Below are 18,023 nucleotides of genomic sequence, written 5' to 3' on the forward strand. Positions count from 1 at the left end.
GGGAGGGGAGGGAAGAGAAGAGAAGAGAAGAGAAGAGAAGAGAAGAGAAGAGAAGAGAAGAGAAGAGAAGAGAAGAGAAGAGAAGAGAAGAGAAGAGAAAGAAGGGCAGGGAAGGGAGGGAGAGATGGAGAGAGGGAAAAAGAAAGAAGAAAAGTTGGCTCAAGCCTGTACTACCAGCACTCAAGTGGCTAAGACAGGAAGCTGAGAGTTCTACATCCTCCGACAACTGGAAGAGAGAGACTCTGGGCCTGGTTTAATCATCTGAGACTTCAAAGTACATCCTCAGTGACATACTTCTTCCAACAAGGCTGCACCTACTCCAACAAGGCCATACCTCCTAATCATGCCACTCAGTATGAGTCTATGGGGACCATTTTCATTCAAACCACTACACCCCTTATCTTAAAAATAAAAACATTAAAAGCCAACAAGGAAGCCTTATGACAAACGATAAACTGTGACAATTGAGTAATGAACAACTAAGAATGTCTTCTTGGTATAGACAAAGATATTTGTTACTAGTGTTTTAGGGTTCTATTACTGTGATGAGGCATCATGACCAAAAGCAACTTAGTTCACCATCATTAAGGGTAGGAACTCAGAGACAGGAGCTGATGCGGAGGCCATGGAGGGGTGCTGCTTACTGGCCTTGCTCTCCATGGCTTGCTCAGCCTGCTTTCTTATAGAACCCAGGACCACCACCCTGGGGATGGCACCACCCACAATGGGCTGGGCCCTCCTCCACTGGTCATTAATTGAGAAAATGCCCTGATCTTATGGAGGCATTTTCTCAACTGAGGCTCCTTCCTCTGTGATGATTCTAGCTTGTGTAAAGTTGATATAAAACTAGTGAGCACAACTAGTGAATATTTAATCAATTATATACTACCTATTACAATCACATTTTTTAAAACATGAAAGAGGAAAACAGCACATTCTAGAATGTCTACTTTTTAAAAAATATCGTGTGCCCATTTCACTTATAGGCAATGCGCTACGTGGCTCATTGTAGCACATGGATTTGTTCACCTCTCAAGCCTCATCATAGGTCCTTCTATAATTTTTAGACTACTGTTAATACTCTCTTTCCAGTTCTTCCTTCCCCCCTAATCTTCTTAAGATGCAACATTTTCAGTAGCCCATTCATTCAGCTCTGCACTCCCTCTTGTAAGCATCTTATCTTTTCAAAACTCCATTTCCTTCTCAAGTTACCTACTTCTAGAAGCAGAACAAAGCCTGGTTTCTCTACTTAATGGTTTCTTATCTGTAAAATGGGGACACAACCAGAACTGTTGAGACTGGAACATCTGCAGAGTGTCTAGCATATGACAGTGCTCAATATGTGGTGTGTATAACAGGGTTTATGTTTTTAACATTTTCAACTCTGGCCCTCAGGGAAAGAGGAGTGGCAGGAGGAATCACATATATATGAATAAAAAGAAAACCACCAAGGTATCTGTGTAGGGCAAAGGTAAAAAATGGTATATCTTTCAAATATGAGTACTTTTAAGTCATTATAAGCAGAAGCTTAGTAGTCATTAAGACTTTTTCATATACATGTCAATGTGTACACTTAACAAAAAATGGAAGTTATCAAAAAAAGCACAAGGTGTATTTTTCACTTGGGCAACATTTCAACCGCTAAGCTAAAAAGAGTGAACTAGCACAGGATGCAAAAACACTTGCCTCCAAACCCCAGAACCTATGTGGTAGCAGGAGAGAACTTACTCCTGCAGATAGTCCTCTGACTTCTACATGCACATTATGATGTATCACATCACAAGCAAGCAAGAAAACAAAGTCTCCTGTAAGATACCTCTAAGCCTTAGGTACTGAAGTCTAAAGAACACACCAATTAGTTATTCAATTCTAAATGATCAGCACTAAAAACATACAATACATACAATAAGCATTATACAGACCAAGAAAGTTGTATTTATGTATTTAGGAGTACACACACACATGCGCACACACACACACACACACACACACACAACTAGTGAAAAAAAAGAGACAATAAATTTGAAATGAAACAAAGAGGCATATGGGAGGGTTAGAAGGGAGGAAAGGTAATGTGGGAAATGATGTAATTATAATCTCAAATGATTGCTTTTTAAATCATTTTTTCATTTATTAAGTTTACATCCCACTCACTGCCCCCTCCCGGTCATCCCTTCCCACAATCCTTCCCCCTCTCCTTCTCCTCTGAGAGGGTGGGTCCCCTCTGAGTATCCCCGCCCACACACCCTGCCACATCAAGTCTGTGTGGCTAGGCACATCCTTTCCCACTGGGGCCAGACAAGGCAGCCCAGCTGAAAGAACATATCCCACAGACAGGCAACAGCTATTGGGGTTCAGTTGTTCAGGACCCACATGAAGACCAAGCTGCACATCTGCTACATATGTGGGGGGGAGGGTCTAGGACCTCCATTTTCCTGCCAACTCTGCCAACCTTCATCAGACCTGAGGATCCTGAACCACACAGGTAAGCTTCCCTCCCCACGTCCAACTTCCCTGCTCTCCGAGTCCTCTGGCGCATCCCAAGCTGCACTAAGCAGCCTGCGATCCCTGTCATTAGATGTGCAGGGCCTGAACCATACAGATTAGCTTCCTTTCCCCAACCCATCTTCCCTACTTGGTGAGTCCTCTGCCCAAAGTAGCCTGCTTTGGGACCTTCATTCTCCTGCCAGCTATCTGCCCATCTTCATAAAAAATAGTTAAAAAGAAAGTATAGTTTTTGCCCTGCTCATCATACTATGTTCAGAAAAGACAAAACATACTTGACCTCTAAACCTCTTATCAGTATACAGGACCTAAAGTGGCTTTTTTCATACATGCTTAGAGATATATTATGAACCACTTAATTATATAATATTTAAGTATACTATAATATGTATTATTATATAATTAATACCTAACAATAGTTGATCTATGCTTAAAAATAAACCTACTATATACATAGAGACATAATACCTAAAATTTTAAGCATCTTACTAAAATGTTGATATACAAATATATTGGCACAATTCTTCTTATATAATGAACACAATAATGAAGATCACATATATTTTACCTATAACATGAACTCCATAGCAATCTGTTCATTTGATTCTAAAGCATAAATCCCAGGAGGCACACCGGATTCCCTATTTTTATATATTGGAGCATAGATTTGAAGGTCTGATTTTAGTTGGGAAAAGGATATACTCTAACAAGTCAAATGGCTAAACAGCTGCCGATGCTAAAATGAGTTTCATATTATTCTGAGTTAGGGCCTAATTTATGCTTTAAATTTTCCATCCTGTGACAATCTTTTTAGATGCATTAAAAGGGGAAAGCAACAATACTTTGAATGCTAATCTGAACCTCTCATTTAGTGAAGAGCAGGAAAAGATAATTTTTAGATACAAGCTCAGGCTGACTGGCTTGAACCAGGAACTCCTTATCCTCCTGGCTCCATCTCCCAAGTGCTGGGATCCCAGGTGTGTGCCACCATGCTGTTTTATGCTGTACTGTAGATAAACCCTAGGGTTTCCTATATACCAGGTAAGTACTTTACCAAATGCACTATACCTCTAGCTGGAATATTGTTTTTACCTTTCCATTTACTTGTTTGTTAGAATATTGTTTTAATATATACTTGGTTTGGCTAATATATAGTACCAGCAATATAGGACTAAAGGAAAGTGGACGGGAGTGGGCATCCTTTGGTTTTGGGAAACCCATTCTGAATGTGAAATGTGATCTCTACTGGCTATTGTATACAACCCTTTGAATTACAAGGATGAATATACCATAGTTCTCTTGCCCTTGTAACCTATAAGAAAATAGTTACTTTAAAATCTGGCTCTTGAGGTTTCTGCAAATAAAATCACATCTTGCTGGGTATGATGATACATACTTTATAAGTTCACTTCTTGGAAGGCCGAGGCAGGAGGATGAGGTGTTCCAGGTTATCCTTAGCTATATAGGAAGTTTAATGACAGCCTAGACTACAAGAGACCCTTTCTCAAACCACTCCTCACCCCCCCCAAAAACAAGCAAAAAAATGACTAAATTTAGGTTAATAAATGACAGGCTAGCAAAAAATATTTAAACCATATAAATATAAAAATCATAAGCAAATAATGTGTGTGTGTGTGTGTGTGTGTGTGTGTGTGTGTGTTCTAGACATGTCTGGATCTCCTAAATCTTTATGGTTTAAAACCCACCACTAGCTAAGCACAGATGTAGCTTACTTCATAGAGTTCTTGCCTCATATTCATAAGAGTCCAGGTTCAATCCCCAACCCTGCATAACCAGGCTGTGGTGGCACATAATAGGAATCCCAGCACTGTAGTGCTAGAGGCAAGAGATCAGAAGTTCAATGCCAGCATTCTTGGCTACATAGTGAGTTTTGAGGTTGGCCTGGGATTTTTGAGGCCCTGTCTCAAAAAACAATAATAAAGTAAAACCCACAACTAAACATTGATGCTTCTATTTGCAATGCTGTACAAAACCGAGTCATCACAGAAAGGGAAGTATTACATTCTCAAAAAAGTTAACTTTAACTTAGAAACTATCACCCTATATTTCACAAGTAATACCCACCCAGGAATTCTTTTTTTAAGCTTTGGAAATTTATTATAACTCAAGGAAACTCATTAAAAGAAGAGCATTTCATTAAGGAACTTTCCATTTGTTTAATTTCAAACTACAGTAATACTTCTTAACGAGGTATTCAGTGTACTAAATTTATTTTGATTACATGTATTTTGAATCCTTAATCATCCTTAATCAAGAGCCAGTAGCATTCAAGCAACTTTTGAGATTTAGTTACTGACAAAGATCTGCAGATATTTTCAACATAAAAGTAATTCAAATATCTAAATTCACGAATTAAGAAATCATTGTATTAAAATAGATCCATGATGTAAAACACAAACCCATATGGTAATGGATTCCAAAATCAAAAGGTAGCAGGTATTTATAAGGAAAAGCTTTCATTATTTACATATATATTAATTACTACAGATGGATGATAATATCTTGAGTCCAATAGTTGAACTCATTTCAGATTCAAACTACATCACTAAAAAGGAAAAAAATGCATAATATTAAAGCCTTGATCTTAAAGTTAATACACAATAACATGAGGCTAAATAAGAATACCATAGAAATGTAGTCTCTGAGCAAGATGCATTCACCAAGGAGCAGCTATGAAACCTCAAGTGACTATGAATAATTTATGGTTACTGAAGTCAAAAACCTGTATGATTGACTTTGAGAGTGATCAACTAGAGCCAACACCCATAATCATACATTATTATCCCAAGCCCTTGTACACAGCCAAATACCTACCCATTCACTACCTTTCAAAACCTAGATAGGACTCCATCAAGTAATCAATTAGGTCTGCGTGAAAACCCCACAACAAAGCTCCTCGTTTATGTGTAACTGCATATAAATTTAATATGATACTGTCTTGCTTCCTTCCATCCAACCTCTTTCTTCCGACTACACAACTTTCACCTATACATAAATAGATTGACTTAAAAACAGTATGAAAATAAAAATTAAAATGTAATGGTCACTTACCATGATCAAATTTATCCCAAAAGTTACCTTTTCTCCATGTTTACATATCAATTCTATTTCACTAACCATCACTACCAGAACCAGACAACTTTAATTATATGCCCACATATAAAGAACACTGCTTCAGTTTCAAAACAGCTGCAATGCATACATAGTTTTCCGTGTAAAAATCATGTACTTGCCTTGTGTCTGCATTTAAGTACAACTCCATAGGCTCCTATAATTAAAAAGAAGTAAGCAATCAGAGATATGCATATGAACTATAGTTCTATATTTATATTGCTTATGAGTATATGTTAGAATAACAACATCTATGACAATATTCTAGAGTGATAGCATCATAAGCCACATACAAATAGAGCAGGGGTCTCATGTGTTTTTGTATAAACCCAGAGTATAGACAAATCATTTCTAAGAAAAAAACTACACACATTTGTTATTTTAAGCAAAATGGGATCGAACAAAACACACACACCATAAGGCTGTGAGGCTATGTGAACTGGGTACAGTGGTACACACTGCAATTATAGCACTTACCAGGTTGAGACAAGAGGACTGCCATCAGTGTGAAGCCCAGTCCAACTACATAGTGAGTGCCAAGCCAAACAGGGGTACACAGCAAGACATCTCAAAAAATGCATGTTTTGAATCAAATAAAAGTCAACTCAATAGGTTCTAGGAAACTTAAAACTTAAAAGCTAATAGTTTCACAAGAGTAAGGTCAAACACAGAGCCTACTCAAATAAGATCTCTATCCCAGGAGCCAAGTATAGCCTTTTCTAGAACACTGTAATATACTAACAGGCAAAGTACTATAGGTTGGAGCTAGGAGTGAAGTTCAGTGGTATAGTGCTTTTCTTCCATGGTCACTGGTTCTATGTTCAGTCTCCCACTCCACACACCCCAAAACTACCAGCCTCAGAAATCCCTCTGAACAGAACAAGATGCTGGCTGGAAAGATGGCTCAGTGGTTAAGAGCACTGACTGTTCTTCCAAAGGTCTGAGTTCAAGTCCCAGCAACCACATGGTGGCTCACAACCATCTGTAATGAGATCTGATGCCCTCTTCCCATGTGTCTGAAGATAGCTGTAGTGTACTTACATATAATAAATAAATTTTTTAAAAACCAGTACAAATTGCATCGGTCCCAAGCACTGCCACTTTCTGTTTTATTCTGACATGATCTCTTGAGTTACTCATCCTGTTATGTAAGTGGGAAGCTCACCTGGCTAGAGGAAGAATAAAGAAACAGTACCTTGGCAGGAAAGTACCCAGGAAATGGAGGTTAAAGTTACAATGTGAAACAGCTAACTAAAAGAATCAAGACATAACATACATGCAATGGTGGATCTCTGAAGAAACACTACAAACATTGTTATTAGCAGACAGGCAAATCCTGCATGCCACTATAAGAAGGTGGACTTGAGTGAGACAAAATTGGGAGCTATGTCTCTTAAAGTTGCTCCTTTATTTCTTGTGAAGAGGCATGAGTCTAATAATCATGGCTAAGATGAAACCAGCGATTAGAACCATTCTAACTCACTCGCAATCACCAGGAAACAGTCCACAGCAACTTTTCTAGGTGGTCAAAATGCATAGTGTAGGCTACAGTAATGCATGCTTGACAGGTACATTTCCTAAACTCAACCAATTGAGTTAATTTACAAAGAAAAAGTAAAACGACAATGTTTGGCTATAAATAACTTTTCTTTTCTTTTCTTTGAGAATGACAGACCATAATTACAATCAACAGATTCTAATTTATAAATGATAGGCTTGTAATTTTGGCTAACCTGAGCCAATATCTAAGATTTTCATTAATACATACTTAAAACAGACAAACAAACAAAAAACAAAACAAGGTTATAATCTAGACAGTCAGATCCAAACTTTGGAACATTCCAACTTTGTTACACTCTACCTACCCTCTTCCCTTTATTGCAGGAGTCTTTAACTGCAATAGTTTTGAAAATAAGTTCTTAAAAAGCAGTGTTTAAAAATTATTTTTTACAGCAAGGTGGTGACACATGCCTTTAATCCCAGCATTCAGGAGGCAGAGGCAGGCAGATCTCTGTGAGTTTGAGGCCAGCCTGGTCTACAGAGCAAGTTCCAGTATAGCCAAAGATACACAGAGAAACCCTGTTTCAAAAAATTAAGAGACTGAGAATAACTTGTTGCTGTGTAATATCAACGATGAGATGAAAAGGGAGGAGGACCACTTTTTGGTGTGATTTGAACTTCAGACCTTGAAACAAGCACCTAATTAATAATCAGATTCTCATTATTTCTATTTATTTAAAAAATTGTCAATCTAATATTAAAATCTTAAAGAGCTCTGTACAAAATTTTCAATACTTGAAATTCAAAATTAATTTTAAAAACCTAAAATCCAAAATTTTTTGTAACATCTGTTTTTTTTAAATGCTAAGAACCCGTTTCCCCTGATACTCATCTAAAATCATTTTTTAAAAGATTTATTTATTATTATATCTAAGTACACTGTAGCTGTCTCCAGAAGCACCAGAAGAGGGCATCAGATCTCATTACAGATGGTCATGAGCCACCATGTGGTTGCTGGGATTTGAACTCAGGACCATCGGAAGAGCAGTCAGTGCTCTTAACCACTGAGACATTTCTCCAGCCCCTAAAATCATTTTTACAAATTTCTGTAAAGCTATCTCAAATGACTGAGCAAGAAAGAAAGGGTCATTATTTTTCTAGAAGTCAATTTTTGAAAACTGAATTGTATTTTATCTAATCAATAATAGCTTTGGTCATAAAAGCATCATGTGATACACTACAGGGAAAGAAAATAAATGGCATTAAAACCATTCCATGCATACTAATTTAAGACATTAAAATATAATCAAAACCATTACTTGAAAACTCATAAACTATGGTCTGTCATTCTCAAAGGAAAAAAAAGTTATTTATCCATTTGTCTACTACACAGTAATTAAAGTTCGCATATACAAATGAATTTTCAGGTATTTAAAAAATAGCTCAGATGATAAAAAATGTAATAACAAAAATACATAGACTAAGGAAACCACGCTAGTGAAGAGAATGAAATCAGGTCAGTTTTAAAAATACCTGATTGCCATAGTGGCGCATGCCTTTAATCCCAGCACTCCAGAGGCAGAGGCTAGTGGATCTCTGAGTTCAAGGCCAGCCTGGTCTATAGAACAAGTTCCAGGACAGCAAAAGTGACACTGAGATACTTGGTCTCAAAAAATATCTATTAAACTTTAAAGGGTTTTTAAATGTTTTCCACTTGGAGAATAAGACCCACATAGTTGAAGAACAGGCTTTTTTTAAAAAACTACTGTACATTTATGTGCATATCTGAATTGATAAGCTAAGAGGATCTGAATAAAAATTTTGGCGATGTATAAAATGATATAGTACTCCAAACTTCAAACGTGAAATTTTAACTTACCTTCACCGACAACCCCAAGGATCTCAAATTTATTCATCACATTACCAATGTTAGGAATCTTCATGAAGACAAACTCCTCTTTTGATGCGAGCCACAGAACATGGCACCAAAAAAGACACTTCTAAACAAGTTATTTAGTAAACAGGGGAAAAATGTCCCAACGAAGAAATTCTCGATGGTTGGCAAGGAACCTTCATACATTTGATCAACTGTGCAGTATTAAATGAGTCCCTGGAAGAGCAGACACAATGAAGCACCATTACTGTCAGGTTACAATACTCAACCTATCTTACCCTTCTTAAAATGTTTTCTTTATCTGTGTTAATGCTTCATATGCTGTAGATGAAAGTAGGAAGAAAGAACCTCAAATGAAATGAACCTCTTAGTTTAAAGTTAATACCATGACCACTATTAAGGAAAGAAGTACCAGTTAACTTTTGAAAATAGGAATTTACCTAGAATCCTCATTCTAAAAATAACAACAAACATTGTACTCAACCATACTTAGATCTTAGACATTTTTTCTTCAATAGTGATAGAACCATTTTGTTTAAAGATAGTCTCACTATCTATATATCCCTGACTGAAACTCAGAAGTTCACATGTCTCTGACTCCAGTATGTTCAAGTGCTGGGGCTAAAGGTGTGTGTCATTATACCCAGATGACAAGAAACTTCCTTATCTATGTTTTGGACCAAACAGGTAAGTATACACTAAATGAAACCTCTACCACTTCCCCCTCCCAATTTCTTATCTTTTCTTTTTAATAACCCAGAGTCCAATTAGTTTAGCCAGTATGTGCATGGGTATAGGGTGCTAGCCACTGGAACATGGACAACCTACCATGGGCCACATCCCTGAAGAAAACTGATGGTGTCTATCAACTGCCAATGGCTCCTCTGCTCAGGGTGGGGCCTTATAAGCCCTACCTTCTCCAGGCAGGAATTAGATCTCCATTTCTTAGTCCCACAAAAGGGAAATTCGATATGAAAGGGTAAGAAAATGATGTAAATGTTTATGTTCTCACATATACATATTCCCTAGATCTATGCCCTAAGAGAGCATACACATAATGGCACACCAACAGCTCTGAGCACACTACATACTCTAATGAAAAGACTCCCAGTTCTTTGAAGAAGTGACTAATTTAAGACTAGGGCAGAAAAAGTGCAGAGCCAGAAAGTAAGAAAATGCCTGAAGAACAACCAGAGCATGTCAAATGATCTTAGGAGCCAAGCTCAACTGACTCATACTGGCAACAGGGAAAAAAAAAAAAAAATATATATATATATATATATATATATATAATTTGCAGAATGAAATAAAAACATAAATATAAATAAATACAGGCAAAGCTTTTTATGAAGTTCTATAACAAATAATAAAGGTAGTGATGGAATTACAAAATCTCCACGTAGCAATCACTCTCGAAATAATTACTTTAGCAAGTGTCATCAATATGTGCTAAAATTTATACTTGAAAGTTACAGGAAAAATACTATCTTATCTCAAACTATCTACCCACAAGGTAGGTACTTATTAATTACAAAAGAACAAAGTACAATTTTAAAGTGAAGAATTCTGCCCAATACAACCATAATTAAGTGGTCAAAGTAACATGGTCAAGAATGAAAGAAACCAACATTATATGTTTCCTGATAGAACATAATACATCACTATCTCTGTGGTAATTCTACCAGAAATGTAAAGCCTAAATCTAGCCAGGTATGTTGGTACATGACTGTAATTTCAGCCCTTGGGATAGAAGCAGGAGGATCAGAAATTCATACCTAGAGCTTGGTGTGGTGGCGCACGCCTTTAATCCCAGCACTCGGGAGGCAGAGGCAGGTGGATTTCTGAGTTCGAGGCCAGCCTGGTCTACAAAGTGAGTTCCAGGACAGCCAGGGCTATACAGAGAAACCCTGTCTCAAAAAACCAAAAAAGAAAAGAAATTCATACCTAGCTTTGGTCAGATTATGAGTTCAAGGTCAAAGAAAAACAAAATGTAAATGCTTGTGACTATTGTGAGGGGACAAAAGTTTTTTAAAAAGGTACTTCACATGATATGTTGACAGGAAGTGTTCTTGCAAACACGATGGTGGAAATGTAAACTAGGATAAGACCTCCAAACAATTAGAATATGCATAATTGAATGATATTTAAATGTTCTTATCCTGATGAAGATTTGCAACCATACAGAACCTGCAACAGACAGGCATAGTGAACCACCCCTTCAATCCCAGCATTCTCCAGGAGGCAGATCTCTGTGTGCTCAAGGCCAGCCAGGTCTGCACAGTGAGATGCTCAAAAAAAAAAAAAAAAAAAAAAAGAATACCTGCAACCAGGTAATAATGTAAATTATCAGATACAGCTCTTTTTGGTTTTAATTAAATATATTGGACCTAAAGAGATGGCTTAGTAGTTCAGAGAACTTTGTTCTTGCAAAGGATCCATGTTTGGTTCCTAGCACCTACATGTTTGCTCACAAATGCTTACAAGTTCATTTCCAAGAGACCCACCGCCCTCTTCTGGCCACCTGAGGGTACTGCACTCATGTGCACAAACAAAATCTGCATGGAAGAGTAGAGTTACAAGTAGAAGTAATACTCCTTTATAAGGATAAAAAAAAAAAAAGAATGGAAGTCAGGCCAGGGAGGGGGGTTTACTGAATACAGAATATACTGAGAGTTCTAACAGAGCTGTGCCACCAGAGGCAAGTAAAGACAGTGGAACAGACAGATATGAACACAAAGAATAAGTAAAATCAATATTACAATATCCCTCCAACTTCTTACAATCCTGATAGGACTTGGAGTAACATTCAGTAGGTTGGATCATGTTATATCTCACTGCAAACTATAGAATGACTTCCCACACCATCAAGGGTAAAAGCTGAAGTCCATCTGTAAGCCACATGCCTTGACTCCATTCTCTGAGAACATCTTCTAGTTCCCTATGTGGCTATCCTGGCTCCAATCACACTGACCACCTTTCATTATACTTTCTTCAGAAAACTAAAACATGTTTCTTCCACCTACACACAATTCTCTAGTGCAGTGAGTGGTTCTCAACCTTCCTAATGCTGTGACCCTTTAATGCAGTTCCTCATGTTTTAGTGCCCCCCCCAACCATAACATTCTTTTTTTGCTACTTCATAACTGTAATTTTGGTACTGTTATGAATTGTAATATAAATATATTTAGAGATAGGTTTGTCAAAGGGGTACTGACCCATAGATTGAAACCACTGCTTTAAGGGGGTACTATTATAGTCAGTAAAAAATATGTTACAATCCTTTGTTGTTGTTTTTTAAATGGAGGGGGCGTCACAAAATCTATAGCCTAGGCTGGCATCAAACTCATGGCAATCTTCCTTCCTTGGTCTCTCAAGGGCTGGGATCACAGGCATATGTTCAGATACCTGTCTTACAATGTTACAGTTTGGGAAAAAAGGTCAAACATTCTATTATTTATTTAAAATTTCATTTTGAGGCTATCTCCCATGTTTCAGGGAAATGGTAAATAGGTCCACAAGGATCTTGGGGAGATGGATCAACTGGAAAGCACTTGCCACACAAGCATGACAAGCGAAGTTCAGAGCCCTGGAACCCAGTGATGGAAAGAGCAGACCTCTGACCTCTACTCTCACGTCCCTATGGTAAACACACACAATATGCATCATACATACAGACTAATGAACTGATTGAAAAGACACACAAGGCTGTGGTGAATTAAGTAGTCCAGGCTCTCACTCCCATAGAGCTTCTCACTGTACAGAGGGAGGAAAAATTGTGATGTTTGAGATTGCAGTGAAGATGCGTGTTTAGTTAAAAGATGCTCAGAATATTTTGGAGAGATAATCTTCACTTCCTAAGGCTGGTTTGAAAGATCCAGGAAACATCTAAATATCCTTTCTTCTGAAAATTACAGTATAATTTATTTCAAGGGAACTGAGGTAACAAGTAAATGATCTCCACTGAGATGACCCAGCACCGAATACTGGTCCACAGCAAGAGATACAGATGTGTTACTGCCTAGTCTCTGTAGCAAGCCAAACAAGGTAAACTGAGGACCTCAATTTAAATATGCCAGTACATACATACCATAGGTGTCAAAATCTGTGTTTTAACTATCAGAATTCATACTGAGGCAAAAAAAGCTGCCAAATTTAGCTGAATAACACTGATTAATCTTAAAAGCGAAAAAAATGGGATGAAGACAAAGACACTTTAGCTTCTGTTAACGGCAAATTATGTAACTTGGATGAAATGTGTCTTTGAGGACAAATACAAATGCTGGGGGAATACTTTTTAAAAAAGAACTTGAAAGCTATGATAGTTAAAGATTATAAAGAAGTAACTGGTTCAAATCAATGCAAAAGAATAGAACCAGGAGAAGTAGCCCAAACCACTCTAAACTGTTTTGATCCTTTTTGCAAGTTGAAGAAATCAGGGAAAAATGAAAGAAAAACAGGTTGCTTATGAAACCCTTACTAATATAGGGGCACAAATATCAAAGTCAAGGGTGTTTCAAAAGGACAAAGCTTGGTACATCACTAGTCATTTGAAACTGAAGCCCAAAAGAGCTAGCTACCATCTCTAGACAAAGGAAACCAGCAATATGTCAGCCTTTGCACAGAGCAGAACTATGGCCTTATGTCATCCCAGAGATCTAGATAGAACCTCTAAATGTACCTTGGACTAACATGGGTCCATAAGAAGATTGGGGGTGTCACTGCTCATCTTAGGGGAAAATAGCACCAATCTAGACCTGGTATTAGTGTCACAAATCATTTCTCATTTATAGTGGATAGACTGGAAACACCACCAGGCAGAAGAAATACAAAGTGAGAACCCACAAGCAAGAGCTAAACAGATAGCTGAGAAAGCAAGGGACTCACAGGGGTCGCAAAGAGTCAGATGATCTGGAAAGCCCAGGAAATAACTGCAGGATTAAGGTAGAAAAGGGGGGGGGGCAAGCATTTTGATGACTGGTTGGTCCAAAGGGTGAGAGACAAAACTCAGTGAGTTAGAATAGCAAAACAAGAGAATAATGCAAGAACTCAATGAGAAAGAAAGGTGTCAGCATTCAGAAGATCCTAGATGATTTCTAAAAACACCAAGTTACCTACACAATACTTTTTCTCTAATTCTCTAGCATATACACATTTATAACGGATGGTATGTTAGGCCATAATGTAATTCAAACCAAATTACAGGGGCTGAAATCAGACGGCATTCTCTCTCCATACCTAAAACATGGAAGAAGCGAAACAGTAAAGAAATAATTGAAAAATATTAATATGTTTGGAAGTTAGTAATGCCCAAAATATCCCATTAGTGAGTCAAACAAGAAGTCTTAACATTTAAAAATTATAATGCCACAAATTTATGGCAAGAAGCTAAATCAAAACTTAGAAAAGGAAACTGTCAGGGGCCAGAGGATGATATGCCTTTGCAGGTAAAGGCATTTGGCACCCTGAGTTCAATCCCCAGGACCCACATCATGGAAGGAAAGAACCACTTTTATAGATTGCCTTGACCCTGACCTCCACATATGTAAGATACACCTATATAAAACAAGTGTTTGTTTTTAAAGAAGAATGAAAACTAAGAGTCGGATATACATACATCAAAAAATGCAGAAACTTAAAACAAATAACTAAGCACCAATCTCAAGGTTAAAATGAATATATGCAATATAGAAAAATCATTCATGCCAGAAATTCCAAAAATAGGAAACATATTTAAGTGGGTTTTAAAAAAAGGACAAAGTTGGGCCTTGGAAATCAAAGTTACAATCTACATTTTTTCTTGGTTTTTTGTTTTCATTTGTGTGTTTGTTTTAAGCTAGATATGGTAGACTATGAACACACCTGTAACCCCAGCATTTGGAAAGGTGAGGCAGGAGAATTGAGTCTGAGACTAGTCTGGGACTATAGAGAGAGAGCCTATTTACTAAAAGAAAAAAAAATACAAGAGGCAGAGTGTCAGCCTCATCATGTCCTGAATAGAAAAGTCAACCATGCCAGGGTGTATTTCTGCCCCCACAGAACTGTGAGCTAAAGCATATCGGCGATTTTTAGAGGAACAATAGTGGCAACTTGTTGTATAACAGAAAACTAATAAAAACAAACTCATTTCTTTTATGTACGATGTTAAAACAGAAAAACTAAGCCACAAACCATAACATGTAGGCATATATGTGATTATATGTTTGTTACAAAAATCAGGATATTAATTACCTCTAGGGAGCAGCGAAATGTAGAAGAGACACATACTAACATGGTCTTTCAGAGATGTCATTTCTATTTAATTACTGGCTTAACTGATGATTTACTTGTAATTATTCCGTATTGTATATTTGTGGTTTTGGAATTTCTATGCTGCTATATTCAATCATAAAACATGTTCTTAAGAATTCACAATGACCCTAAGACATCATATATATTTAGTTTCTTCACCATTTATTTGGATGCAAATGAGAATTCTTATTGAAAATAAAACATTGAGTACTGCATTAATGACTTAAACAAAAATGCTATGTCCTTTCTGTCACTTAGGATTAGGTTCCACACAGTTTACTATGTCTATTGCTAGATACAGTTAACAAAGCCAAAATATTCTTAGGGACAGATAAACCAGAGTTTATCACACTCCTCAAATCACACCCAGTGAGAAAGCTAATGAAGAAACTGAGTTTGTCTTCTATGAAAAATAACTGACATCCTATCTGAACTTGTTGAGAAAAAGGAAGCGCACGAGAGAGAGAGAGAGAGAGAGAGAGAGAGAGAGAGAGAGAGAGAGAGAGAGAGAGAGAGAGATCTCAGTGCAGTAGTGATTAGGTAAGGACCAGTCATATTTATTCTGTTCACATTGATCGTATTTATCAGATGCCTCCAACGGGCCATCTGATGGTAGGAAAGGCTTTGGGATAAGCTGGTGAATACCAGCCTGCCTCTTGCTTTCATAACGCTAAGGGGATGTGGGCAACAAACAAGCATGATAAATTTACAGTGACAATTACTATAAAAAAATTAAGTCATGGCAGATGACAGGAAAGGGTCCTTTAGATAGGTGGTCTGAGAGTGATCTGTCAGAGAAACCATATTCTGTTCTATGAAAAGAAGTAAGCCATGGGCACAGGGTCATGAGAAGAGCATTCAAGGCAATACAAAGAAGAACTTGATGAGCTGAGGAACAGAGAAGGCCTGTATCTCTAAAGCAGAACACACAGAGAATACCAGCAGGTGGCAGGAAGGGGTGGCTGGAAACAGTTTGTCCCTGATTGAAACCAGTCTTGTACTAAACTAGATGCCCTCTACAGTACCTTCCAAAGACAAGATTTGACGTTACTAGCCATCAACTTTATAAACAAATAACCAAATGTCTCACAGTATTAAATACCTAGAATTAGGAGAATTTAAAACATATTACATTTATTTATTTATGGAGAGAGATAGAGAGACTAAGAGAGAAAGAGAGACAGAGAGAGACAGAGAGACAGACACAGGTGTGGAGATTACTGAATTCTGTTCTCTCCCTCCACACTGTGGGTTCTGGGGATCAAAAAAAAAAGTCAGGCTTGTGTGACAAGTGCCTTTACCCACTGAGCAATCTCATCAGCTCTAGAATTAATCTTGTTTCTGCATATGTAAGTAAGCAGGTAGCTATAAGAACTGACAGAAAGATAAGGCTTAGAGTTTATTTCATAAAGTATGAGCACCGAATTTAAAAGCTGCCTGGGCCTAGAATGTTCTCTTCATTGCTGAAATTATAATCTTCATCTCAACAGATCTTTTCTTCTGTTCAAAGAGAGAACAAAATCAGTTGAATCATGAGTTTTGTTTTTGTTCCTGGCATTGTTTTTATACATACAAATGAGGAAACCATTTTGTCACTGAAGATTGCACAGGAATAAATTTGGTACATGACTAAATTTGCAATAATAGAAGAATTCAAACAATTTGAAAGCATCTTAAAAACTCAGGATCCATGGATAGAAGGAAACCAGTTCTGCAGAAAGCACAACCCTGTGCAAACCATCCTAATTATCTTCTTGTGGAGACTTTCCCACAGCTAAATGGGCAAAAGAGAGTACACTCTATTTTAGACTTGTTCCTGCACAGGACCATCTGACCCTCACATAATAGGGTCTTCATTCTGCTTTACTCTCTCAATAGCAGAAAGTAATTTGATTTAGTAATCTAGCCTCTAAACTTCAGTTCCTATCATTAAATCAAACACCTACTTGGTAAACACGAGTTCCGCAGAACTTGCTAGTGTGAAAAGTTCAAACTAACCAACATTTACCTTGCTGTGTCCTTTCCAGTCTTTCTACAAGGAAGGAAATACACTAATCCAAGACCAATTTGATCCTCATTTCCCAGCACTGCCAATCCTACTAAATACTCTGAGCCTTCCAAAGAAGGCTTTGGGGATCACACTGAAACAAAGGAGCTAAAATAGGGCAGGAAAAACTCAGAGACCATATTAATACTATACCAACCATTTAAGCTATCTTAGAGGTTAAAAATGTTTTTGAAAGTAACTATACGAAAAAATTTACAGATCAATTTTTACTGAGGTTACCTCAAAATGATATTTTGAGCCCCAAATTCTAAATAACTAAATTTAAAATAAACTTACAAAGCTTGGAACTTCCTAGATTTTGGTACACTAACACGCACCAGAAAATGGGAACCGAGTTACTGTGTCCCCTACTCCAAGAAACAACAACAACAACAACAACAACAACATCCTTAAAATTATAAAAGGATGGAAGGAACTAGAGTTCAAGACTTTGAAGAATACTGAGCTAGGAAGCTAGAGAAATACTTAAGAAGACTTGCTCTTCTTCTGGAGGCTTACAATTCCTCTACCTCCAGCTCCAAGGGATGGATGCCCTTAGCCTCCATAGGCGCGCGCATGTGCGCGTGTGTGTCTGTGTGTGTGTGTGTACATGTGTGTGTCTGTATGTGTGTGTGTGTGTGTGTGTGTGTGTGTGTG

At 37.5% G+C, this 18,023-nt stretch overlaps 1 protein-coding gene across 3 annotated transcripts in view; it reads right to left on the minus strand.

Annotated features, from left to right (window-relative positions):
• The window catches only part of Cdkl5 (cyclin dependent kinase like 5), a 188,164-nt gene that overhangs the window by 113,530 nt on the left and 56,611 nt on the right, over window positions 1–18,023 (minus strand). For all 3 annotated transcript variants that reach the window (XM_029534145.1, XM_029534143.1, XM_029534144.1), the window contains exons 2-3: window positions 9,017–9,247; window positions 5,760–5,794 (exon numbers count right to left, since the gene is read on the minus strand). In XM_029534145.1, the coding sequence (XP_029390005.1) occupies window positions 5,760–5,794; window positions 9,017–9,080 (99 nt within the window). In that variant the 5' untranslated portion in view covers window positions 9,081–9,247. The remainder of the gene's footprint in view (window positions 1–5,759; window positions 5,795–9,016; window positions 9,248–18,023) is intronic.

The sequence above is a fragment of the Mus pahari genome, chromosome X (assembly GCF_900095145.1).
Source record: "Mus pahari chromosome X, PAHARI_EIJ_v1.1, whole genome shotgun sequence".
In the NCBI taxonomy this organism is placed as follows: Eukaryota; Metazoa; Chordata; class Mammalia; order Rodentia; family Muridae; genus Mus; species Mus pahari.